This window comes from Athene noctua, chromosome 6, assembly GCF_965140245.1.
Source record: "Athene noctua chromosome 6, bAthNoc1.hap1.1, whole genome shotgun sequence".
Classification (NCBI taxonomy): Eukaryota; Metazoa; Chordata; class Aves; order Strigiformes; family Strigidae; genus Athene; species Athene noctua.
Window position 1 is genome coordinate 29,091,678 of NC_134042.1, and position 26,762 is coordinate 29,118,439.

At 41.8% G+C, this 26,762-nt stretch overlaps 1 protein-coding gene across 1 annotated transcript in view; it reads left to right on the top strand.

Moving 5' to 3' along the window:
- NRXN3 (neurexin 3) overlaps window positions 1–26,762 on the top strand; it is a 1,027,951-nt gene that overhangs the window by 341,133 nt on the left and 660,056 nt on the right. The window contains exon 11 of the mRNA XM_074910039.1: window positions 20,927–21,130. Within this exon, the coding sequence (XP_074766140.1) occupies window positions 20,927–21,130 (204 nt within the window). The remainder of the gene's footprint in view (window positions 1–20,926; window positions 21,131–26,762) is intronic.

Sequence of the window (26,762 nt, forward strand, 5' to 3'; positions counted from 1 at the left end):
CCCAGGAAGGGGAATTAATTAAAGAAGTTTACAGGACACTAACTGTAGAATATTGGGTTAAATTAAGAAAGGAAAATGGTGGCTATCATAGACAGCACCAATAACAAGCTGTATTTATTTTTGCTTTGTTTTGCTATAGCAGGAACCCTAGGGAAGGATGGAAATCTCATCAGTTAGACACTGGAAAATAGGGTGGCTAAAACAACAGATTATGGCCAGGCTGCTATATGCTTTAATGAAATATGCTTTGTAAGAGGGAAGGGAGCTGCATGATCTAGCCAGCTCTTCTGTTTCTAGTTTGTATGGATCTGTGAAATATATATACCTCAGAATAATGAAAACCTGGAAATGTCTTCCAACTTCAAAAGACCTATTTTTTTCTTCTAAATCCTGCTAATGACAGATATGTTTTCCCAGTTAGTGAGAACATGAATAAATCTGTAAGATATGCAAGACACTGATTCCCAAAGTATATTTTGTTTGATTCTTACTTTAGGTACTTAATACTCATACAGAATTAGGAAGGATAGAATAGTTTACTGTGTAAAAATAACAACATTTTAATATCTCAGCTTCTTTGTTAGATCTTAAAGAATTGTGGAACAAGCTCCATGTTTAGGCAAATTAGAAACAATATTCTGTAGCATATGTTACAGTATCAGATGAGAAAAGAATGTCATAAAGGAAGGTATTGTCAAACATACTGTAGGAAAAAGGTGTTGCCAGAAAACTTCAAATCTCAAACTAAGATCTCAATTAGAAGAGGTATTCAGAGACTTGTATGAGAAAGAGAAGCATGGGGAAGAGTAGTATGTGTCCAAGCTCTTTCCAGGTTGCTGGTAAAGGGGAGCCTAGTGTAAAACTCATTCTCCCTACCCAATGTATGATCAGAAGCAAGTAAATGTAAGTGCTAACTATTACTTTTGTGGCAGGTGGATCACAGAGGCTTTTGTGACTGCCAAGCTGTTATCCCAAATATTGCTTATCAGCATAAAACCTCAAAACAACAACAAAAATGTAGGCTACCATTTAGTTCACTTGCATTTAGTCCTGCTTTGTCATGGGCTTTGCTTGATCTTTGGCAAATCCATTAGGTTCTGATGCATAAAAGCAGTAAATCCTGACAAACCTCAGGGTTGCCCTGTGTAATGTTTAGGGGCCCATCAACTCTTAGAGTAAAATCCCAAAATGTAAGTTATGTTCTGGTGGTGTGAAGAGGCCGTTAATTAAGGGCAGTGTTCACTACAGGCAGCACACTGGCAGTGACAGGGGCGGGGAGGTGGGGACACAGGAAGCAAGGGACAGGGTTCGGGTAGCTGGTAGTACATGCCAGGTAGAGGATGTACCAGTGGCCTCTCCTAGGTGCAGCAGCCTTGAGCTCAATGCCCACAAGAATATGAAATTCACATTCTAAGACCCTCTTCAAGATTTTGATGGCAAATAGCATCATATGTGGTCATACAGCTGCAGTGTGTTTGTGAGGCACTTTGGTGTTCTGCCTAGTTGCTCTGCTTTTACATCCCCTTATTTCCATTAAACAGAAACCCCTTTGTTGCTAGACTCTGAATTGCTTGCAGTTCTGTGCCTTGATTTCTTCACATGTCTAATTTTTCACAGGATGTCCTCTGCTCTGTCCAAGAGTTTTACAAGGGACTGAGCACCTAGATTCCTGTTTTCTTTGTATTGGCAACCTTGTACCTTGTTGAGGAAGTGCTAGTGCCATGCTTAAAAGCTGTGGAAGCTTGGGAGCTTCTCAGACTGGCCATCTCTTATTGTGGGGTTTTTAAATTAGATTGGTGGTGTTCTGTTGAGCTGTGTCAAGAGTGAGTGAGAAAAGCACTGTGATTTCCTCTTCCAGATGCGGATGAAATTAGGGAAGTATGACAGTCCTGCAGCAATCCTGCTGGTTTTGGTGCCTTTGTTGGAGCACAGCTGTGCCCAGCAGCTGGTCTGGAATCAGGGAACCAGGAAATTTGCACAGTTAGCAGATATAAATAGAGAATCTGTAACTATGAGAGATGCTTAACTCTGCAGTAAATAAATCCTAGTCCAAATAAAGGGCTAATTGAAATATTAAAAAACTGTCTTGTGCCTCAATTCTTCCCCTTTTGAGTCTCTCTTAATCTGAAGAATCTGAAAGAGAAACAGGTGTTATATCTATAGAGTCTTACCATCTATGTTTCAAGTGATGTCAAGAACTGTCCCCTTTCCCTTACAGATTTAGATTATTTTTAGGTTTGTGGATTATTTTCCAGTTTCCAAAGGAATTATTGGCCTCTTCATTGTTTTGATTTGTTTGGTCTTCTGAGAATTTTTCAGGGCCTGTCTCATGAAGAATACAATGAGGAGGTGGCAGGTAGCTCTTGGATCATCCAAAAAGGGGGGAACAGCAGCCCAATGATGATGGAACAAGTAGTTCAGGGCACTAGATTGTGTCCCTGCACTACTGTGACTTTGCAGAGTGACTCTGGATGAACTGGCTTCTATTTCTGTCTCAGTTTCTACTGTGAAAGTGGGCCAGTTCAAGAGGCATTCCAGAGGGCATCTTAGTGCTTTCAAATTGTGCTGAGGACTTCGAATAATGGGAATAGAGGACAGGAAAGCCATCCTGTTAGACCTACCCTCTTCCCTGTTTGGTCAGAGTAAGACAGCTGCTTATTTTAGAAAACAGAATGTTCTTTGTGGTGTGGGGTAGAGCCATGTCTAATATTTTCCAGGTATAAATTAGGAGAAGCTTATTTTGAAACAGCACTTGCTGATCCAGAACTCATGCAGACATGAGTGGAAACTTGGAACCTTGCCCAGTGAGCAGCAGTGAGAGCTGGTGGCAGTGACACTGTACAGAAAAATGACTCTGGTTTGCTGTGCATCTCTGCTTTCTCTTCCGCCCCAGGAAGATCCCTCCTCTCCCAGGAGGAGCCACACTGTGGTCCCTTGAAAAAACACATAATGAGTCCTTCTCAGCATTAGTGGCATAAGTGGGGAGTCAGTTGCAGCCTCCTTCACCATCTAATGTCCTCACTGCCACCTGCCACTCACTGTGCCCCCAAAGTGTCTGAGCAAGTGTACCAGCCTCTGGGCCTCTGTGTCCCCATCAACTGCTCTGCTCATACAGCAGCTGCTGGCTCACCTGACTTGCTAAATTCCTACGGGTAGCCCCTTTGGGGAAAAGCTTTACACTCTTTATCTTCAAATAGACTTGAAATATATACTGAATTGTACTGTTTCCTTAATAAACCTGAATATGCACAGCTTTTCCGCCCCCTGGGATCCCCCTGTACCCTCACATTCCCCCCAGAAACCCCTGGGAGAAAGCAGAGCATGCTGTACCATACAGATGTTGTATTGCAACTCTCAGGAGCATGACTGAGCCCAGTGTAAAAGCCTGTAAATCACTTTATATGGAAAACAGAGAGAAGTGGCTTGCTCTTTGTGCAAGAGAGGCTGCATGCCTGCTTCTGTGGGTGAAGAGCTTAACATCCCTTTTCTCCAGAGATATGGGGATTGAGGCTCATGTGTTAAGCTATGAGTTTTTAAACTCTTGAATGACTCAGTTTAAGATAATAACAAGCTGGAGAGAGGGTTATATGAAGGAAGGATTCTTTCTATGTGTATCCTAGGTACTCATCTTCCATCACGTCAGTCTGAGAGCTTTCACTGGCCCTCACTTTCATATTAAAAGGGGAAGTAAATTGAGCTGTCTTTGGTAATAGTGTGGAGTTAGACTCTGATGACCTCTTGGAAGTGGATTCTAAATGTGTCTATGTCTGATGCGTAATATCCTCAATACAGGAGTTGACTGTTTTATTTTTCTGTTTGCAACCTTCTTTTAATATATTTGCTTTAGTTTTGTAATGATTTCTTAAGTGAGGGTCTAAAAATATGTTGTTGAAGAGGTGACATTCTTTCCTACCTTCAGAACAAATAAAGTGAAATCTCAAAGTGACTTGTTGAATAGATCTCGAGTCCTAATTTGTGTCCTTCTGCTTTAGATAATAGACCAACGTAAAGAAGTCCTATCAAACGTTTCAGCAAAGTGGAGAAGGAAATACTGGCCTATTTGGACTGGATTCCCCTTGTTTTAGTCCATAGCAAGGCCACAAATTCTGCCCATACTTGAGTCACCAAGGAAAGTGATTTGGGAGCTTTACAACCAGATTATGAGGCAAATTATAGGTGACTGGAAATAAAGTGCTTTGGTTCTGGAATGGCAAAATATCCAGTAAATCAGTATCAGTGGAGTAATTTAGCTGGTTTAACTTGGTAGCATTTCTATACTTCTCCAATGCTCGTAGTTTTAATCAGAAGTTAAGATGACATAATCAGTCCTCAAAAAATCCAAGACTGGATTTTGTCTTACTTATGTTCTTTGTTGTTGTTGTGGTTTGAACTTGTGTGCAGTGTCTTATGTGTGGCATAAAACTGGGAATCAAATCTGGCAGTTTGAGAAAGTAATCACATCTCTGATGAACATATGTTTTGTCACTTTAAACATATACTTTTTCTTCACCAGCATCCAGTGCGGTAGGAAGCAGCATATAATTAAATGTTGCTGAAGAAGGTGATTGTCAATCCGAATTGAAGACAAGCAGGTCAAAGCAGCGTTTGTGTCCTTCTGTGCTGGCTGCTAAGCCTGCTTCAAAGTTACAGCTTCACCATTAGATGGCAGTTTCATTTATTCTTATATTTTCTTAATGGATGTTTTAAGTTTGAGAGGTTGCCCCTTCTTCCAAACTGAGGAAATCTTAACACTGCTTTCCACACCACAGGCACCTCTGTGAAATTCAGTATCATGGCAGAGTTATACTCTATAGGTAAGATCAAGCTTTTTGCTTTTTCAGGACTCAAGAAACAGAGAAATCAATACTTCTTAAATAAATAATGTAATCTAGTAATTAAAGAAATTAACTGTGATGCTGTGGAAGGTTAGAACTGGGTGAATCTGTCAGTTTCATCATTTACTGGGAGCTGTCTTCAATATTTGAATACTTACCTTTGCCGTTTTAGAACTTTGTTTTTTTCAGAGAAAATGGGCACACTCCCATGTTCCAGACTGAGGGAAATCAGTAGTTCTTTCTTGCTGTAAGTATGTTCTCCAGCCACAAAGTCCATGTTTTTGTTGCAACCTTATTAAATGACTGAGTTTCCTGGAGAGCTGGAACTAGACTCTATGAACAAATTTAATTCTGAAGTGTTCTGTTAACACTAAGGGAAGTTAGACTTTGAAAAAAATACAGCCCTGCTGTATTTCAAAGATCACATGCTAAAGACCTTGGTTTTGTTTAAAAAAAAGGCAAAGAGAGGCTAAAAGCAATGGCTTGCAATCCCATGCTTCAAAATAAAAAGCGTAACTGAATCCTGGCTATGTTTAGATTGATCCTTTAAACTTTATCTCATGAAACTCTCAATGAACATTACATCCTGATATTTTTCTGAGTTTAGGGTTTAGAAATGAGAGATTGGGTTTTGCTCAGCATCAGTTTAAAAGTACTCCCACTGCATCTGAGAAGCTAAGGACTGAACAAGCTTCAAAGGCTGTTCTTCCTCTCAAAGTACAGGACCGCTAAGCCAAAGCTGAGCCACAATGACTGAGACATTATAGAAAAGGTTTGCATTTTGTAGGATTTTTATAGTAAAATGGCATCTGCCTGGTGCACAGCACACAGATTTCACTTTGCCTGTTCACTGGTACTGTTGACCAAACTCCATAGCTGTCATATTCTTGTTGCTCAGAGCTTTCTGTCTGGGAAAGAGTGCTTTGCCTGTCTTCCTTTGGTTGTGTTATTCTGATGTGTTCCTCCCTTCGTGGAGGGGGTATTCAGTTTAGCTGACACAAGAGGAATGTTTACGCAGTGTAAAGAAGCAGTGATATGCTCTGGAAGACCAAGTGGCTGCAGGTGTAACCGTGTGTCTCCCAGCAGAAAGGGTGCAACATGACTAGATACAAGCCTTATTGCTTTAATATCATACAGTATGTTGTTCTGACATGAAGGCAAAGTCAGCCCCTTAACTCCTATTGAAGATAATGATATTGTGTGTTTGGCAGCACTGTGTATATTCAGTTCTGTTATTTTCCAACGTTGGTTGGAAATCAGAAGGAGAACATGTTTGAAAAATGTAATGAAATTTTATTTCTGTTTTAGAGGTAGGAATTATGTGATGTCCTCTGTTTATTACCTTGTGATAATAAATATGAAAGGTGGGGAAAAAGAAATGCCATATTCTGATGCCGTAAACAGTAGGAGGGGGAAATCTGACAGGTGAAATACATACAGCTAGCTGGTTTTAGATTCTTTTTTGCAATGTACTTAATTTCAAACTGAAGGAGTTCCAGTAGGCAGCTGCTACATTCAGGTTCAAACAGTTCCTGTCATTATGCAATGATTTTTGTCTAAATAATTTCTGAAATGGTACAGGATCCTATAGAATGTAGAAACCTCCAGACTGTAAGTTCTGTTTCCTTATGTTGGCTTTGATTCAGCTTTGCATCTCTCTGGGAGAGCTTCTAGATGAGGTCATAAATATTTTCCAAATAAGGGGCTATCTGAGGCCATCTGAGACATGAAGGCTTGATACCAGTTTCATATGCAGTTCCAGTAGCATGTTTCCTCCCCAAACAACAAGCTATGGGCTTCCCCAACCACTCTGTCCTTACTGCAAAACTTCCACTGCTTGTTATCTCTTGTTTGCTTGTGTGACTCCTTTGAAATGTGGGCAGATGTAAGTGGGGCTGCTTCTATCTGCTCCTGCTTGCCTGAGCAACACCTGAACCCTGCTCCCTGCAGCTGAAGGCTGCCTTTTCAGAGATGCAGCCCAGCTTTCTCATCTCTTTCCTATGTACAGAAGCAGTAGGGGTGTAGACTGCAGAAAGCCCGAGAGCAGGGGTTAGATATCACTGGAGCAACAAGCTGTTGAAAAACTAAAAGAATGCCTTCAGATGTTGTCATTACTATCGCCCCCCCCCCCCCCCCTCCAGTTTTCATTGGTAATAATTAATGGCTTTTGTCACTATAGAGAAATACTGTTTGAAATAGTAAAATATGTCAGACTCTTCCCCCCCCCCCCTCTCCTTTATTCAGCCTTGTATAATGAGAGAAAACTTTTCATTTCTGAAGTAAACACAATTTGCTGGTAGGGCTAGTTGTAGTCGGGCTGTCTCAGAGCCTGGAAAACTTCATGATGGATTTGACACAGCCTTTATACAAAGTTAATCTGATAGCCACGCTCCCATCTGCTTTTACCATGCTTTGTTAAATTGTGTTGGGCTCCATTCTAATAATCTCACTTTATCTGATACACTTCAGAGGTTTGGCCAAATAATACATGTGAAAGCATTCTCTAGTCCTCCAAACATGCATTCGAATGTCTGACCATCCCCCAAACTTATCTTGGCTTCCATCTTTGAATGTTCTCTTTGTTGTTCTTTTTGTTCTGATTCATTCCTTTCCTTTTGGTACACAGTTAACTCTTACTAGGTATCTATTTCATATTCATATCAACAAGAGCTAATTGCTGTAGGAGAATTGTGCATCTAATTACCTTTATAGGTAATTTTCAGCAAATAGATAGTGATTAACTGTCCTGACCTTACCTGTGATCCCACTCAGCTAAATGGGATGGTTTTTGCAATTTACTCTCCTAGTTCCATCTCTCCCACACTTAAGAGTCTGGGAGACATTTTAGGTGAAAGCAAACCATTCTTTCCACTTTACAGAACATTAAGGCTGTGGCTATTGACTTTTTTATAAAACACCTACATTTTTATTAGAATTCAGAATCTATTCTTAGAGATTTAACTTCCTGTCTGCCACCCAGGTAAGCAAATATGTTGTACTTGTGACAGGTAGCTTTATTCCTCCCCCTGTCCCAGACTTCCTCAGAGCAGAGGCAGCCCTGCAGGTCATTCCAAATAGCGATTTTATAATGTGGAAAACCCTATCTTTAGGTTGAGACTGCAGAACTCTTGTTTTTCTCTAAGGTATTTCTGAACTCTGGTCTTTAGGAATGAACGGCTGATGTCTGAATTCCTCACCCCACCCCTGGGACAGGGATATCAACTGTATCGTCCTTACTGCTGTTCTGAACAGTACAAGGGCTAACACTGATGTGGTGGGGGAATCAATTCTTTCTTGCTATTAGTCTGCATGACTTTCAAGTTTAGCATGTAAAGAGGTTGTTCAGAAACCTAGAGAACACCATGGTTAAATGCAGCTTTTTATTACCTGCCTACTCATTGCAAAGTTCCTTCCCAGGCAGTTAATTCTGCAGGTAGGCTGCCTAGCATCTAGTGAAGGAGTTGTGTGGAAAGTGATGTCATGCAGGAGATACAGTCACTGATAAGCAGACACTGAATTTTATGTTTGAGTCAATTTACAGGCCTGAGGAAACCCTTTTCTCTGATGGGCTGCACTTAATCTGGCATAATTCGACGTAATGGATCAGAATTGTTGTAACAAAATACATCACATCTGGTTTGCTGCTAGAAATCTGGAGAAGAAATGCCCCTCTGGACTTTATTACAGTGGACAATAGTGTTTTAGACAGGATAAATAGCAGGTTATTCACAATCAAAACTCTATTAACTTGGCATTTTCCATTATGTCTAGTATAAAGAGAACAATACAGGAGGACATGGATACATTCTCACATCTTATCTGTAAGTGGATGTAAATGTCTTGATATGGGGTAACAATGTGACTGCTTTCCAATTTCGGTTAGGAGCAGGAGAGATCCAAGCATTTCAGCAAAAGTCATAGATACCATAGAAGGTGATTTGAAAATCGTTGGCACAGAAATGACATTTTCAGTTGAATATACCTGATGATTTCAATATTTGGTCTTGTTTTGAATCAGGCCTCAGGAACTGTCTCAGTAAGTCAATGGACAGAAGCAGCTGAAGAAGATTCAGCTTTACTTAACTGTGGCATCAGGCTGGTGCTTCTGGAGTAATGACACTCTTCATTATATTCTGACTGCTGCCCTGAACTTCAAAGTGAATAAAATGGGCAGCACAGTGGTGAATGTGAAAGTTTTAGGGTCACAAATGTTGTCATAATTTATACATCTACAGTTCTTTCGACTGGAGGATCTCAAAGAATTTGCCAACACTGACTAAACCTTCACAGCTCTCACAAGAAGTGGAATTTATTATCTTTTACAATTCTCATCAAGATCATTGGAGGCTCTTGGAGCTCAGAGAAGAACAAAACGATTAATGGAACTCTCTTCTCCGTGAATATAAAAGTTTTGGGTGGAGGGTTTGGGCTGGCTGCTGTTGTATGTAAACCCATCCATTGACTGCTAGTCTATGCACTTAGAAGATCCTGCACCACAGCCTTAAACATTCAAAATAGGCTTGTAGGAGTTTAATAATGGTATGATTTTGCATAATTATAATCAGTGTTTTGGACTATGAATTGCTAACTCTGTCCTTAGCAAGAGATACTGATTTTTTAAGAGAGAAATTGCACTTTGATCATGTTTGGAGTCAGAGAGGGACAGGTCATGGACATTCCTTTAATTGTCTAAACAAGGAATTTCTGAGTCATCATTAGTACCAAAGCACCATACATGCCTGTGTCAATTCTTTTTTAATTTCTTTTTAATCTGAGTTTCTTTTTTTTATAAACACATTTCTTTACAGGTACCAGAGTTATACAGTGGAATTTGGTCTGCAGGACCATCATGTTTTCAAAAGGCAGTGCCTATTACTTGAAAGTAGGCCTTAAGTTTTTTTTTTATCTGCTACTGAAATTTACAGGCTTGAACATGTATTATATCTCTTGCTTCAGCCTTCATGATCTTGGCAATATCAGCTGTCACCCCATGACAGCTACTAGTTTCTGCTTCTGTTTACCTCTTTATCATGGCTGCAATAATTGGACAGTGGTTGCAATTAGCTGGGTGATCAGCCCTGGCTGTTGCATCTCTGCTGATGACTTCATTAGGAGTGGACAGAACCTGTGGGATGCCTGGAAATCAGTGTTACCATTTCTGCACTGTCTGTACTTCACTGACTGAGCATTGCTCTCACGCAGGCACGACCCTGGCATGAATGGTTTTTGCAAATGTTTTTAGGGCAAGCAGCAGCTCTGCGATAGGAGAAGAAAAGGCTCTGAAGGAACTTCCCCCAGGTCCTAGTATTAAAAACTCAGCTTAGTTTATCTTATATTTTAAGTTTAGAAGTTGCAGTCTGAAACCCCAAATTACATGTTATCCTGTGTTTTTCTACATAATGTATTCTGTTGCTACCCTCCTAATTGCTATCTGCTCCTTTGTATCAGGCTTCCCCCAAAGATGATCTACTTGCCAGCCTTTGTGAGTTTTGTGATATTCCCATTTCCATGAAGCTGCTTGCCTTATGTTAGTTATAAATAGTCACCCAGCAGTTCTGCCTTTTCAGCGTGGCAGTCTCTCACTTCTGGCCCCTCCTAAATCAGAGATTTCCTAGGTTGAAAAATTGTTGCTTTCTTAAAACCACTGTGGTGTACTTGTGATTTTTGTGGACAAGTTTACCTTACTATTTGTAGATCCATGTTTTCCCTCTGCTCCCTGTCCTATTAAAGCACCTCTTCCAGGACTTTACAAAGATCAGGGTTTTGGGACTGTCAGATGAGAAAAAGGAAGAAAAGGAAATTGAGGGTTGTCTAGTCCATGCTGTGAACCTTCCTTAAACCAACAACCAGAGGCAAGATGAGTTACTGTTTTTCTTTCCAGTATTCAAAAAACAGAACTGAGGAAGAGTGCTTGTGCTTTTACACAAGGTTATGAATGTAGTTCACATTACTGTGTTGTTTTTCAAAGATGGTAGGCTGGTGATAGCTGTCTCTTTAGTCGCTTTCCCACATCTGTGGATTTCAGAGCAGAGCCCTCATCTCCTGGATACTTGGGGAAGTAATGCAAATTTTACTGCTGAGAGCCACCCTCAGAAGCCTTTCAATTTTCACCTGAGAGTCAGCAGCCACTGGGAGATGTTGACAATGTGAGCGTCTTGGCTTGTGGGAGAAAAGGACTGAAAGCACAATAGTTGCATGTTTTTAGTGGAGTCATATCTTTGGTTCCTAATGGTAATTGTTCTGAGATGATTCAGGAGAAGTAAAGAATTTGCCCAAGGACATATAGTGCCTGTAGGAGTGCAAAGTTTTGAATGTTATATTTCTTCAGTCTTGACGACATGCTGTAAGCAACATTCCTGTTAATGTGATAACTCACAAAACAAAATCTTTCCCATCTCAGATCAGTAGCAACCTGCAGGTGTAAGGTGATGTCTGTGAAATGGTGCAATATCCAGTGAAATCAGTGCATTCTGGCACTTTTCATAGAATAATCACAGTTGAAAGGAAAGGAATCTCTAGAAGTATCTGTCTCAACTGCCTGTTCCAAGTGGGACCAACTTCAAGAGCAGAATTGGTTGTTAAAGGCATTATCCAGTTGAGTTTTGAAAATTTCTAGGGGTGCAGTTTCTACAGACTTTCTGTTGCAGTGTGTGGCTACCCTCATCATGTAATTTTTCCCTTATAATTTTCTGGAATTCCCCTTGCTGCAAATTGTGTCTGTTGCCTCTTTTTTTTCCACTGTACAACTCTGAGAGTAGTCTTCACGGTAATCCCCCTTTCTTGGTGAACATTACTTAAGAAGACAGTGATCAGATGCTTCATGAAGTTTGACAGCGCCATGAAGAGGACTCAGAGATGTTTGAACAAAACAAAAGACACGTCACATTTCAAACTGTATCACCCATGTAATGCAAACTCTCAGACTATCATTTTAGTAGCAGATTTCTCCATGCCTTCCCCATTACACTCCTTGGCTTAGAGGAGCAGTTCTTCTACCTTTAGCCTTCTTGCCAGAGATTTCTTTCCAAATAGCTGTACACAGCTCTGTAAATGTTAGAGTGACATTTGGAGTAAGTTTGAAGAGCCCATGTGCTCCTTCTTGGCTCCCCTGTGTCTCTGCCAAGCTTCTGTATGGCAATATAGCCTTGCTCATCACCTCTCAGGCCTAGCAGTAACATTTACAAGCTACAGTTTCCTCTGTCTGCAAATATTTCCACTGTGCTACTCTGTGCTCTGACAGCTTCTCCCTAGCCAAGTTCTTTATGATTACAGACTGAAGAAAGGAGATGCAAAGTTTATTAGATAATATTTACCTTTCATTGTGTATTAAAGGCTTTTTTTCTTTAAGTCCCCACCTGATAACACCCCTTAATTAACTTATCCTCTTTTGAGCGTGTTGGCAACAGGAAGAGGGGAAGGACATACCAAGTCTGATGCTGATGGAAACTGGTACATACTTCTTCATAGGGTAGCTGCAGGTTAGCCTTAGGACCTGGGGAGCTGGTTCATTACAGAAGTTAAACAAAACTAGAATTCAGAGTGAAAAGACTTGTGAGGTTTATTAATGGAGGGAGATTTGGGATCCTGGATCCTAATATGCCTTCTCTTGGTCAGTTTAAAATTTAGAAAGTCTCCACTGAAGCTTTTGTTGTAGACAGTCAAAAATCTGATGCTGTTTTCCCTTACGAATGGTGGAAGCTTCACACTTTTAACTAGTTCCTTGGAGACCGCTTGGAACTGAAAATTTTCAGGATGAGTTTACAGAGTTTTGTATTATATACGATTCCCTTCATAACCAAAGTAATTTCAATCTTTAAACTTTATGAATAAACCTAGGTTGTTTTGCGTTTTTTTTTTTTTTGTCTGAGAAAGGACATTCTAGCACTTGTACTGAACCCTGCACTTCCATGTCTGTGTCTTGGGGCTCTTCAGTTTGCCTTCTTTGTCTAGATTTTTGTATGTCTTCCATTTTGTGCATACTTAGGCTATAATTTTTTGTGCAGTAATTTGATGTTTCTACTTGTGTTTGGAAAACCCACAAAGGGATAGGAAATATAATACTAGAACAAGGAAGAGACAGCAGTATGGAAAGGGAAATGGTGAATTAGGGTATTTATTCTGTTCTGGCTTTCTAGATAAATAAATAGATGTGGTTTGCACTTCAGGTGTTCTTCAGAAATTTTTTATTTTATACGAACCAACCCGCACTTCTGGTCTATTTTCAGACTTAAATACATATTAAAAGTAATGAAATGTTTTAAATAATGTGATGAAATAAATTTTGCAAGGTTTTGAAAAAACGTGTTTGAAAAATATTCATCTGGATGTTATCTGGCCTATGTAAACATCTGCTAGCAATTTTTGTCTATAGCAGCAGCCTTATAAGTGGCAATTATTATTACTGATCCACCAGTATTCCTGCATCCCTGAAAATGTGGTGAATTTCTTGAAGCTAGCTCCATTATCTCTCTTGTTTGCTGCTCATTTGGAAATGTTTTGTACACATTGTGCTGATAAGGGTGTCTTATGTAATTATTCTACTTTTAGTGCCCGTTTAAGTCTTAACTGACATGCACTATTCAAATTTGAGCATTTGAATTTAATAAAGTATACAAATCAGAGAGAAGCCAGAGGTGAGAAGCAGAAGAGACAAGTTTTAGAAAATAAAAGGTAGGAGAAGTTGAATGAAAGGGGTTTAATTAGTCTAGAACAGAGTGAGGGAGCTGGGGTAGTGGCATGTTGAGCTTCAGGATATGAAGCTCCTTTTGTAAAGCATCTGTATACCCCCTGGGAGTAGGGAAGGAAGGCATCATCCTAATCTGAAGCAAAGAAAAATTGGGATTGATATTGCAAAAATACTTTTGTCTGTTAGGGAGATTAAGCACCAGCAAAACCAGTCCATGTTCTTTACATTTCATTTCTGTGGCTGTATGTGTCCAAGATTTTAACTGTTGTTAGTGCATAACACTATTTAAAGTGTGTAACAACTGATGATAAAGTTATTGACATCTTGTCAGGCTGAAATCTTTAAAGCAGAATATTTTTGTTCTTAGCATAAACCTATCAGTGGCTGATCAGTGATATTATTTGCAGGGTATTTTGCTACAGTAATAAAACTCATTCTTATTTTTAATATAACGGCTCTCATTAGGTGGGTATTTAAAGGTGGTTTTGTGTTCTCTGTTGTTGTCCCTCTCTGTGCTAGTGAATTACATTTACATCCCTTCAAAGCTGCTCTTTCCTATTTGGCAGGCTAAGTAAGGTGAGGTCCAGTGGCACCTAGATGGGAGACATCCAGGGAAAATCAGATTTGCTGCAAAAGGTACATTTACTAAACATGGACTTTTCTTCTGGGTCAGCAAGGAGCAGTGCCAGACCAAGGTACTGCTGGATCCATGCTGCCAGGGCTCTTAGAGCACCGACAGGCCCTGCCTGGCCCCTTGTCTTCCCCAGCCTGCCCACAGCCCAGAACCCTATGTTAGACCCCTGGGGCCATCAGTCCCTGCCCCAGTGATGCCACAGCAGGGCCAGTCTCCAGCTCCCCACAGCCCTGCCTGGCCATGGGTCCTGCTGAGCTGAGCCCATGTCCCATCCCTGTCACCATGGCCCTGCCTGGCAATCGCAGCACCTGATCTTAGCCTGGCCTGCGGATTTATTTCCTGGCCTGACCTCCGACCCACCTCATCGCCGTGACGTTTCTGTGCTCTTGACTGAGCCCGGCCACCATCTGCAAGCCTGTTGTGTTCAGCTCCTAGGGTGTGTAGGACAGCCCTGGGCAGCAAGGGCTGGGCCTTGGGAGCCCCACAGCTCCTGGCTCCCATCCTGCCACATGACGTGTGCAAGGTTGTAACTGTTTGTGAGCACTTAAAGTTCCCATGACATTTTTTCCACCAAAAAAAGAGCATTATGTCATGAATCCTATTCAAATTTCAGTCTGAGTGATTTCATTTGGGCTCCCCAAATTACTTGACTGACTTCTTTTGTTGAAACTCACACCCACATATAAGAAGGGTCAGAAAAATGATCCAGGAAATTACAAGCCTGGCACCTTGACTTTGGTGCCCAGGAAACTGATGGAGTAGCTCATCCTGAGTGCCATCACACAACACATGTGGGACAACCAGATGCTCAGGCCCAGTCAGCATGGGTTTATGAAAGGCAGGTCCTGCTTGACAAACCTGATCTCCTTCTACGACAGGGTGACCTGCTTATTGGATGAGGGAAAGGCTGTGGATGTTGTCTACTTTGACTTTGACACCGTTTCCCACAGCACTCTCCTGGTGAAACTGGCTGCTCATGGCTTGGATGGGCACACGCTTCGCTGGTTAAAAAACATTCTAGATGGCTGGGCCAAAAGAGTTGAGGTGAATGGAGTTAAATCTGTTTGGTGCCCGGTCACGAGTGGTGTCCCCCAGGGCTTGGTTTTGGGGCTACTCCTGTTTAACATCTTTATTGATGATCTAGACGAGGGGATCGAGTGCACCCTCAGTCAGTTTGCAGATGACCCCAAGTTGGGTGGGAGTGTTGATCTGCTCGAGGGCAGGGAGGCTCTGCAGAGAGACCTGGACAGGCTGGAGCCATGGGCTGAGGCCAACTGGAGGAGTTTCAATAAGGCCAAATGCCAGGGGCTGCCCTTGGGCCACAACAACCCCCAGCAGCGCTACAGGCTTGGGGAGGAGTGGCTGGAGAGCTGCCAGTCAGAGAGGGACCTGGGGGTGTTGATTGACAGCCGGCTGAACAGGAGCCAGCAGTGTGCCCAGGTGGCCAAGAAGGCCAATGGCATCCTTGCTTGTGTCAGCAATAGCGTGGCCAGCAGGGACAGGGAAGGGATCTGACCCCTGTACTCGGCACTGGTGAGGCCGCCCCTCGATTCCTGTGTTCAGTTTTGGGCCCCTCACTACAAAAAGGACATTGAATGACTTGAGCGTGTCCAGAGAAGGGCAACGGAGCTGGTGCAGGGTCTGGAGCACAGGTCTTACGGGGAGCGGCTGAGGGAACTGGGGGTGTTTAGTCTGGAGAAGAGGAGGCTGAGGGGAGACCTCATCGCCCTCTACAGCTCCCTGAAAGGAGGGTGCAGAGAGCTGGGGATGAGTCTCTTTAATCAAGTAACAAGCAATAGGACAAGAGGGAATGGCCTCAAGTTGCACCAGGGAAGGTTTATACTGGATGTTAGGAAGCATTTCTTTACAGAACGGGTTGTTGGGTGTTGGAATGGGCTGCCCAGGGAGGTGGTGGAGTCCCCATCCCTGGAGGTGTTTAAGAGTCGGGTTGACATAGTGCTGAGGGATCTGGTGTAGTTGGGAACTGTCAATGTTAGGTCAGTGGTTGGACTGGATGATCTTCAAGGTCTTTTCCAACCTAGTTGATTCCGTGATTCTGTGTTTCTGTGACTTGGACAGAAATGAGGATCTCTTTTTTCTCTCTCTTTTTTTTTTTTTTTGTCTTTTTTCAGTTCTGGGTTTGTTTATTGTTTTGAGTTTTGGGACTTTTTGTTTTTTTGGGGGGGTTTTCTGTTTTGTTTTTAATTTTGCTTTTAATTTTGGTTTTCAGAAAATCAAGGCTGTTTTTATTTGTGGCCTTGTGTCTGCTAGTGAATATGAGAAGGAAAGACATATGCTGTAGAATGCCTGCAGGAAAGTTTTGTCTAGTTTTGCATTTTTGCGAGAAGGTGGAAATGTTTGCTCTGTATTTCACCATATTTTTGAACAAGCCTACCTGTTTTCCACACTAGCTTCTTGCCAGGTGTCTCATGACTCTCCAGTTGGTGGTACTTGTCTCTGGAACTTCTGCACAGTGGGAGTGGGTGTAGATAGCTGACTCTTGCAAATGTAGCTAGGGGAGTACATTATGTGCCCTGACCTGCTGTCATCAGTGTCTTCAGCTAAGGTTTTCATGAAGGGAGGCTATTTTTTTTCCTTCTTTTTGCACTGTTATCTTTATGGAAATTTCAGGAAGAAAGCTATATTGTAGTCTGGGAGGCAGTGGAAAGAGACCACAGGGAAGAATAGGAGACTACAGAAAAACTAAAAGGGAGAAGAAAGGAAAGAGGCAACAAATGGAGATTAATACAAGGGAAAGGTTAGAAAGCAGGAGAAGGAGCATTAAGGAGTCCTGAATATTTTTCTGTCTGTATTCTAAGAATGTGCCTGTTGCCATCTCCCCAGGAGGTTTATGCAGAGCCTTGTGGGGAAGCAACAGTGAATTGCTCCTTTGGATGCTAAGTGTAAAATTAAAGCTGGCAGGGTCTCAGAGCACAAGACTGGGAAGCTAATCGCTCCTAATAACATATTGATTTTCACAGATCTCTGGCATTCTGTCAGGGTGGCTTTGAATCAGCACCTGGTTTCTTCCTCTTCCCATCTCCAAGCTAATGGCAATGAAGCTTCTGGCTTTGGGATCACAAATAAATGCCACTCTGGATCTTTTTGTCTGTAGAAATCTGTAGGTCTCTGAAACATGTTTTCACCCACTGCTCCTATGCAAGTCTCTGTGAGACATCCAAGTATAATAGCTACCCTAAAAGTAGAAGGGTGGAAGTAATGTACATGTATTTTAAACTTGATAACTGCTGCTGCATTTATGGTACTGAACAAAAGCATTACAGACTCATTGCTGCAGATGGCCAAGGACAAATGAGTGGATGCCTGTATTCAAGCATAAGTGGTCAGCCCAGGTGCCTAGGAGGCTGAGGTCACCTAGTTGTTGCCAGATTACATTCAACCCTGAGCAAATTTGCTGTATGTGTTGCTCAGCTGTAACATGCCTTCCTCAAGTTCTGTTGAATGTCAGGACAAGGAGATAGGTTTTATTTGTACAACAGCTACTAGGCAATACCCTCCTTTAAAGGGGTATTTTCATAGCTGGAGGGAATGGTCTGCTTGCAAGGAGATGTGCTGAAAAAGTTCCCAGATTCTCCAGATGGTGAAGAATGAAATCTCTTTATTTTTAAAAAATGTGAAGTGCATAGGCAGTCTGAGCTGGGCCAGGCTCAGGTCAGCATAGGGTACACACAAGAACAGAACATCATCATTTCCTATGGTTATGTGGATGCTGTTTCAACTATTTCAGGCTATTTAATTTTATCATCTTGATTGCTCAAGGGATTCATTGCTCCCTGTTTGTAGCAGACTGGCCAAAGAAGGGATAGTAGTACCTGATTTAGGCTACTGTGGGATGTCAATTGAAACACTGTCTAGACTTCCGTGCCATCTTCAGTGTGTTCTTCAGGTCCTTTTTACATAAGTATAATAATAATGGTTGGGATTTCTTGTCTAAGGACAGTGATTTTCTGGCAGTGGGATTGGGAGGACATGAATTCTTTATGAAGGGAAGAGACTCCAAAGTAAGAGGTGATAGGACAAGAGGAAATGGCCTCAAGTTGTGCCAGGGGAGGTTCAGAGTGGGTATTAGGAACAATTTCTGCACTGAAAGGGTTGTAGAACATTGGAACAGGCTGCCCAGGGAAGTGGTTGAGTCACCATCCCTAGAGGTATTTAAAAGACATGTAGATGTGGTGCTTAGGAACATGGATTAGTGGTGGACTTGGCAGCATTTATGGTTGGACTTGATGCTAAAGGTCTTTTCCAACCTAAATAATTCTGTGATTCTATGATTATTACCACAGTTTCAGTTTGTTGTCTTCTAGTGTTTGCAGAAAAACTAGTGTTTCCAAAGCACCTAACACATGGCACTGTGGAGAAAGAGACAGCAGAGCTGAGGCACTTGTGTCAGCTACTCCCACTCGTAGTCCTGATATCTTCCAGCCCCCTTCTCACAGCTATTCAGGCGCTAGGGCAAGCAACTGTTTCATGCAAGGCACATCTGAGCTGAAGGCGTCAAAAGAGCCATTTCATGCTTGACTGCATTTTCTAATACAATCTGCAGAGAGAGAGAGGAAAGAGCAAGGAGGGTTTGTGTGTACATACGCATTGCCTTTGAGTGTATGTATAATATACAGTACATTTAGTTCCAGCTTGCAGCTGTGGGTGGCAAGTAAGAGGTGCAGACGTGAGGAGGAAGGGAATTGTGCTTTGAAAAGAAACCATTCCCCCACCTTGAAAAAGAGGCTTTCTTCTCTCGTTTCTTGGCCAAGTGAAGCTGTAAGTCCCCAAGGCAGCACTGACAGCTGGTACCCAGAAGGTGTACGTATGGCTGAGTGGGTGTTACGTGTAGAAAGCTTTGTGTGTACAGACCATGACAGTGTGTGGGGAGTGCAGCTAAGAAAACTGGTGAATAGGGATGCTGTTCACAGTCACGTTATTTTAATGGTGCTCCCAGAAAAGTGTTCTTCTTAATGGGTTTGTATGTCCCATGAGCAGAGAGGTGCTGCATACCAGCTATTAGAGTGGCGGGTTGCTGCACCAGCAGCACAACCACAGTGATCCCCGCCAAACATTTTGTAAATGTATACATGTCTCCTCTGTCACTTTATCAGCTTGATACTTATATCCTTATTTATCACTTCATTTGCAAATTTATTATTCACTGCAGTTCTGTTACTGGCCATTGTGGAGCCAGCCATGGGTCATTTCCAGCATGGGTATATGGCTGTTCCTCAGTCTTCTATCCATCTACCTGCTCTAGTAGCTGACATTTAGGCATTGAGGGGATGTGAAGATTGGCTCTGCCAAGCTTGCTGTTTCCCTCTGGAAGTTCTGCTCATTTCAGCTTGAGTGGCCTGTCTGGGAAATATGGAACAAAGGGGTTAAACATAAAGAGAACATCTAGGTTCCAAGCACGTATTGTTGCAGTTGATTAAATTAGATAGGGTGTTAGCTTTCTGGGGTGTGTGTAGGGTGCCTGGTTAGATTTCCAACCGTTTGAGAAAACTGTAGCTAAACTGGATGAGGTGCTGGTAAGAGTGCTTTATGGAACAATCAATTCACATGCCTAGAGAGCTGAACAGGCCTTTTTTTTTTTAAACTCTGGGATTTTTATATGTAGTTTTGTGGTAGGAGTCCTATGTGGAGCAACCTCTACGGTTCTGCCTTTGGTAGAGGTTGGTTGTGGGCAGAAGGGAGGCTCTGATTTATATATTAATATATTTATGTAGATTTGTAAATTTTGCAGATGAAAATGCTTTGGAAGATATTCCTGGACTGAAACAATGATTGCCATTGCTGTAGTGGTTCCTGCAGTTCTGTCAAAAGACTTTAATTCTACCCCCTTAGAGGAGAGTATCAGTTTCTGCAGAAAAGACCTTGAACAAATAGAGAATGTTAAGTATTATGACTCCTCAGCTGAACATCCCATTTTCTTCGACATTCTCAGAATGACAAAAAAATATAACTTCTTTCCATGCTGATTTTCTTTTTCTTCTTCCTGGTGTTTGTTGTGCCTCCATCTCCTGACTTTTACTGTGTTTGAATGACACTTAAACTTTCAATGGAGTTTTGACTTACTCCTTTCTTCATTTGCATTTGCAGTGCCATCGGTTGTGTCAGCAGAGGTCTACTAACATTAGCTGTTAGTAAGGAGAGGAAAATATAAAATCACAAACCAGCACAAGTATTATGTAGAAAAGACCTGTTAGAAAGCTTGCTTCATATGGTTGTTTTTCTTTAAAGTACTTGCAATGGAATGAAATTCCTCTCTAAATAAGCAACAGCTCTTAAAAGTACCTGGAATCAGAACTCTGAGCCTTCAAAGGCAAGACTAAATTCTCTAGTAGAAGTGTCGTAGACGTTGTTTAAAGCAGTCATTACAGGTAGTGCTAGGGAAGGCTAGACTAATGGAGGAGATTGCATTTTCTGGAAGATGTGAAAAACAAGAGGCTTTGCCAGCTCATTATCACAAAGGGGCTGGTGCTATAACACACTTGTCCTTGGGGATTCTGTCTCCACAGGTACCTATGCCTCCATTTGTGGTGAATACCATATCTTTACATTTGCTGCTTATACTTGCTACATAGGGTTTCTGGATGCAATTAAACAGTTGCTGTGTTTTTCCCCAGTTACATACCTTTGTGGTGAGTGGTATGGTTTTGTTAAAGACAGTGTGCTATGATAGATGTCAGGGTTCTTCAGGAGTGAAGATAGCACAGAGGTGTAACTTTTTAAAATTTTTGGCAATTGTTTATTGATTCTTTGCAGAGGCCTCTATCTTGAGCTATGATGGCAGCATGTACATGAAGATCATCATGCCAATGGTCATGCATACAGAAGCAGAAGATGTGTCCTTCCGTTTCATGTCCCAGCGCGCTTATGGGCTGTTGATGGCAACCACCTCACGAGACTCAGCTGACACTCTGCGCCTAGAGCTGGATGGAGGCCGTGTCAAACTTATGGTCAATTTAGGTATCGTATAAAAACATTCCACTGCCCCTTCACTATTAGTTTGGGCTTGTGATTAGTGGTTTTTAAAATAATTTTGTTTAATTTCTGTTGGTTTGATTGGATTGGATTGATTTCTAAAATAACTGCTGAAACCATCATAATGATATTCTCTTGCGGAGAGGAATCCTCTTCTGCATTGCTGCATGAAGATTTGCTGTCAGTTCTTCAATATGGACAGTGTTGGTTTTTAAGTCTTTAAGTTTTTAAGTTTCCTTTCTTGATCTGGGACTGGTGAGCTCTGTGTGAGACATGCTGCTTGGTCCATCTTTTGATCAGTTACATCCCTCATTCATCCAGCATCACTCAAAACAGTCAAAGCCAAACATGGGAGGGAAGCAAAATGGTTATGGTGGCAAGCAGAAGTCCTGCGAATCCCATACCCTTTACAGACTTTGGCAGCGTTTGATACAACTTGGTCTATTTTACTAATTCGCTAATTTCTGTTACTAAATTACTAAAACTTATTTCTGTTTTCTAATTGCTCTATGTTTCAGCCTTTAGGACTTCTGATATCTAATAAAAAAGCCTAGGGTTTTTTGATTGTGTCTTTAGTAAAATGAAGGCATTAATAGTAAAACTGCATCCACCACCATCCCAAAGGCTTGTGTTCTGTCTCCTTAGAGTTACACTTTCCCAATAAATAATAAAAAAAGACAATTAGAAACAAGTCCAACAGTGACAACAATTAAGAAAAAAATTTGGAGTGAATGTGCTATTAGATTAACCTCAATCCCTTTTCTTGCCAGCCTTTAAATACTGTACTGAATGACAAACAGCCTTTTTAAAGAATGTCAATACATGAGTTGAAGCTTTCTTTCACTTTTCAATGATGCAAATTATTGCTTTGTGTGAATCCAGGAATAGAACTAAGAAGAGATTCTGAGTCAAAGAGGCAGAACTATCATGATAGTCCAAAATGTTAAACCTCTTTTAATATGTAGGGTACTCTATATGAAGATGTGTGCATGGTCTGTGAAAACTTGTCAGCTTTCAAAATTCTAAGCTCCACTGGAACAAGCTTTTGCATTTTTTGAGCTAACAATATTAGCATCTTCAGAGCCCTGCTGTGGTGATATCAGGAGCAAACCATGTAGTGGCTTTGTTTGTAGAGGGCAAAAAAAGCATTATACACCCATACCTGTATTAATGGTTCTTGCTTTTTAACTCCTAATCTAGCTAGATATGGTAAGTTTGTGAAGGTCTTGGTGCACCACAGATAAGCTTGAGTGGTGATGTTAGGGATCCTTGCCCTCTCCTGGGCAATATGCTGTCCAGCAGTTGTCTCCTCGAACTATCTTGTATTTTAAAATTGCTTCTAGTGTCTTTTTGGCTTTGAAAGTGCAAGTCAGACCCTAATGTCTGCTTTTGGAATAAGAAAGTGAAGAGAACATGTTTGTGTCTCTTAAACGCAGAGTCTCCATCTAAAGGGCTATAGAAACCCTTGCTTTTTATTAAAAAAAATAAATGCAAAGTAGAAAATGCAGTGTTACAGAGTTCCTGTTTGGAATATATGTATGTGCTCTGCTTAGCTTGACTGTAAAATACTATTATTATAGAATCATAGAAAAGCCCAGGTTGGAGGGAACCTTGAGAGATCATCTGGCCCAACCTTTCATTGGAAAGGCAACGTAGATGAGATTATCTAGAACCTTGTTCAATCCGTCTTGAAACTCTCTACCACATCTCCGAGGAAGTTGTTCCAGTTTACCTAGATAGGAATAAGACAAAAAAATGAAGAAAAAACAATAGGCATATATCTATGCAAGCCTACAGATCCCTAAAGCATAGCCATCTCATCCACTGCCACAGCAATGCTACAGCCTTAGTGTTGGGGTTCACATTATGCTATAGCCTCCAGAGACAAACAGGAATCATACAGTCTTATAAGCCTTTTCTGATCACAGAAAACCTGCAAAGCACTGAAATTTTTCTATTTTTCCAAACTGCGTATCATTCAAAAGCAATTTTCTCCCCGGTTCACACAGCATCCTGAGTATCATAATATGATAATGCAGGCTGCTAAAGATAGGAAAAAAAAAAATTAATCCCTTCATTTTCTTCCATCCCATTTCTTGTAAGGTACTTGTTAGCAACCTCTTAGTCCTCTAATTTCTAGCCTTATCACAGAATCATAGAATAGTTTCGGTTGGAAGGGACCTTAATGATCATCTAGTTCCAACCCCCCTTGCCATGGGCAGGGACACCTTGCACTAGACCAGGTTGCTCAAAGGCCCGTCCAACCTGGCCTTGAACACTGCCAGGGAGGGGGCAGCCACAGCTTCTCTGGGCAACCTGTTCCAGTGCCTCACCGCCCTCACAGTGAAGAATGTCTTCCTTACATCTAATCTAAATCTACCCTCTTTCAGTTTAAAACCATTACCCCTTGTCCTATTGCAACAGGCCCTGATAAAAACCTTGTCCCCATCTTTCTTACAAGAAGTAAGTACTGGAAGGCCGCTATAAGGTCTCCCCGGAGCTTTCTCTTCTCCAGGCTGAACAACCCCAAATCTCTCAGCCTGTCCTCTTAAGGGAGAGGCTCCAGCCCCCTGATCAACTTCACGGCCCTCCACTGGACTTGCCTGAGCAGGTCCATGTCCTTCTTATGTTGGGAGCCCCAGAGCTGGACGCAGTACTCTAGGTGGGGTCTCACCTAAGCAGAGTAGAGGGGGAGAATCAGCTCCCTCAATCTGCTGGCCGTGCTTCTTTTGATGCAGCCCAGGATATGGTTGGCTTTATGGGCTGCAATTGCACATTGTTGGCTGACATCCAGCTTTTCATCCACCAGTACCTGCAAGTCCTTCTCTGCAGGGCTGTTCTCAATCCCTTCATCCCCCAGCCTGTATTGATACCGGGGTTTGCCCTGACCCATATGCAGCACTTGTTGAAAGGTTCACATGGGCCCAGTTCTTGAGCTTGTCCAGGTCCTTCTGAATGGCATCCCATCCCTCGGATGTGTAAATCTCACCACTCATCTTAGTGTTGTCTGCAAATTTTCTGACGGTGCAGTTGATCCCCCTATGTCATTGCTGAAGTTATTACAGTACTGGTCCCAGTACAGACTCCTGAGGAACAGCATTTGTGACCAGTATCCATCTGGACATTGAACTGTTGACCACTACCTTCTGGATGTGACCATCCAACCAATTGCTCATCCACTGAACAGTCCACCCATCAAATCTGTATCTCTCTGATTTAGAGAGAAGGATGTTGTGAGGAACTGTGTCAAAGGCCTATATCTGAAAACCAGCTTGTCAAATACCCAGGCAAGTCCAACAGAGCAGCTGTGTAGCAATACTCCCCTAAAACCATTTCACAGACTCTGCTCTGTGCAACACTCTGATGATAGCCATCTCTGCCTATATTAACTCTAAGTGAAGGAAAATTTCATAGATTCCAGGGTTTCTGTGAAGAACAACTCAAGAGAGTTGCTGTTGAGCATTCTTACATGTGCAAAGAGAATCTTACACAAAACTCTAGTGCATGTGTATGTATATATGTGTCTTCATTTTCTTATGATCTAATACAGTTGGTGCCAATAGTCTGACAAAATGGGATTTCCCCCCCCCCCCCCCCTGTTTCCTTTCTTGGCATTTATTGCTAGCCATTTTCTTCTCAGAGAATAAACTTAATCACTGGAAGACTGGCAGTGGCATGCTTCTGTCGAGGATGTGATGGGGCAGCTGAGTATCTGCTTAGCCCTCCACTACCCCCTTGTAACCTAGGGCCAGTTCTTTTACCTTGCATGCCTTAGTTTCTCTCCTTGTTGAAGAGAGAATACTTCACAGCCTTCCAGGGATGTGGCAGTATTTTAATAAGTGCTTCCTCTATTGATACTCTCACTTGAAAAGTATTACAGCATGAAAACTGCCAGACTTCATAAAAAATTATCACCACTTCTTCTGAGAAAAGTACCACTTGTTTGATTCTGTTATATCTTCAACTTCCTTTAAAAACAATGAGAATAGGGGAAATTGCTCCTTTTGGGTGTTCAGGGATGCCTAGGCTTACACACTATGTGAATATGAGGAGGGTATATTTAGTTTGCCCTGAATATACTTGTAATTTTCTACAATTTACTGTTTGCTTTCCAGTTTTCCTTCTATCATGCTGGCAGACAATATTTTCCCCCAGGGCTTGTAAACATTGTGTACCTGATTGGCATTGGTCACTTTTATTATTGGGTTTGTTATGCCATCACCTGGCCTAGAGGTGGACTGTTCAGCTCTTACTATCTGGCTTCTAAAAGATGTGGCTAAAGCATTGACATATGGTCTGCACATTTTTATAAAGAGATGTGTCACTGATGGTTTAATACAGGGACAAAATCTGTAAATCAAACCCTGTGTTAACTGAAGGCTCATGCTGTGTAGTTGCAGGGACTGAAGCAATGTGTATGCCAGATTTCCCAGCTTTTCAGCTCTAAACTTTTGTGAGGCTGAATCTTCCCCCTAAAGTGTCCACAGGCTGCATGAGTGGAAACCTGTCAACACTCTTCTTTTATGCCTGACTCAACAGAAGTGTAGTTTAGACTACTGGAACCTGGATTGAGTTTAAACTCTCCTCTCTTCAGATTTATAAAGCTGTCAGATATATTTCTTGAAACAGGATTTATCAAAATGGCAAAGTTACCTTGCTGCTGAAGAAACAGAATTTGAGGAGGAATCACCTTACCAGAGCCATTCATTTTCAGTTGTTTACTTTATGTCACATCTAACTCTTTAAGGAGACTGTTCATAGCCAAAATGTGACAAATGAGAACCAAATCTGCGTTATCTGATCCTGCCAAAATCCCCTTACCAGTGAGAAACAGTCATCAGCACCACCTCCGAAGACCTGGGTATGCTTGGTGCTGACTAGCTACCTGTCAGCATCCCCCGACTGTCTAACCCATGACAGATGTGTGTAAACAAAGACTGTTTTGAGTGGTGGGTTATTTAATTGTGCTTTTCTTATAAGTCATTTAATACTATTACTAAGAACTGTCTCTTCTCTTCTTTGATCTATTCCATTTGATTACTTATTATCATTTGTGTGGTTATTAAGGTCTTTCCTATGTTTTTTTTCTGTTTTTTTTTTTTTTTCTTTTTTTTTTTTTTTTAAACTATTCTGTGTATTTCAGTTGTAAAGCTTTCCCATACCCCATCAGCCATGGTAAATCAAAAGATGGTATTCAACCCTTCAAAGGCCTGAAGCCTGCGGCCCGCACAGCAAACAGCCCTGTGAACAGAGCGTACAGAGCAGCCTGCAGGGGCTGGCATATCCCACGCACCTCCTCAGCACTCAGCGTCCAAACCAAACAGGGGACAGATAGATCCTACAGCAGGTGTGGGTGGGCATGGGAGGCTGGGTGGTTGCTGTAGCAGGTGGGAGGGAAAAGAAGAGCAGCGATGAATAATTCTCTAAGAAAGAGAGGTGAGGAAGTTGTTTCAGACCTTTCCCATGTGGGTGCCCAAGGCACTGCAATCTGCATGTTAACAGCACGTCTCACAGTAGTTGAGTATTTGTTGTGTGAAGATGAGAAGTCCAAATGTGATACAGATCTCACTTCTGTTGAGAAGGACTCTGAAGAAAAGGGTCTAGAGTGGAAGGAGAG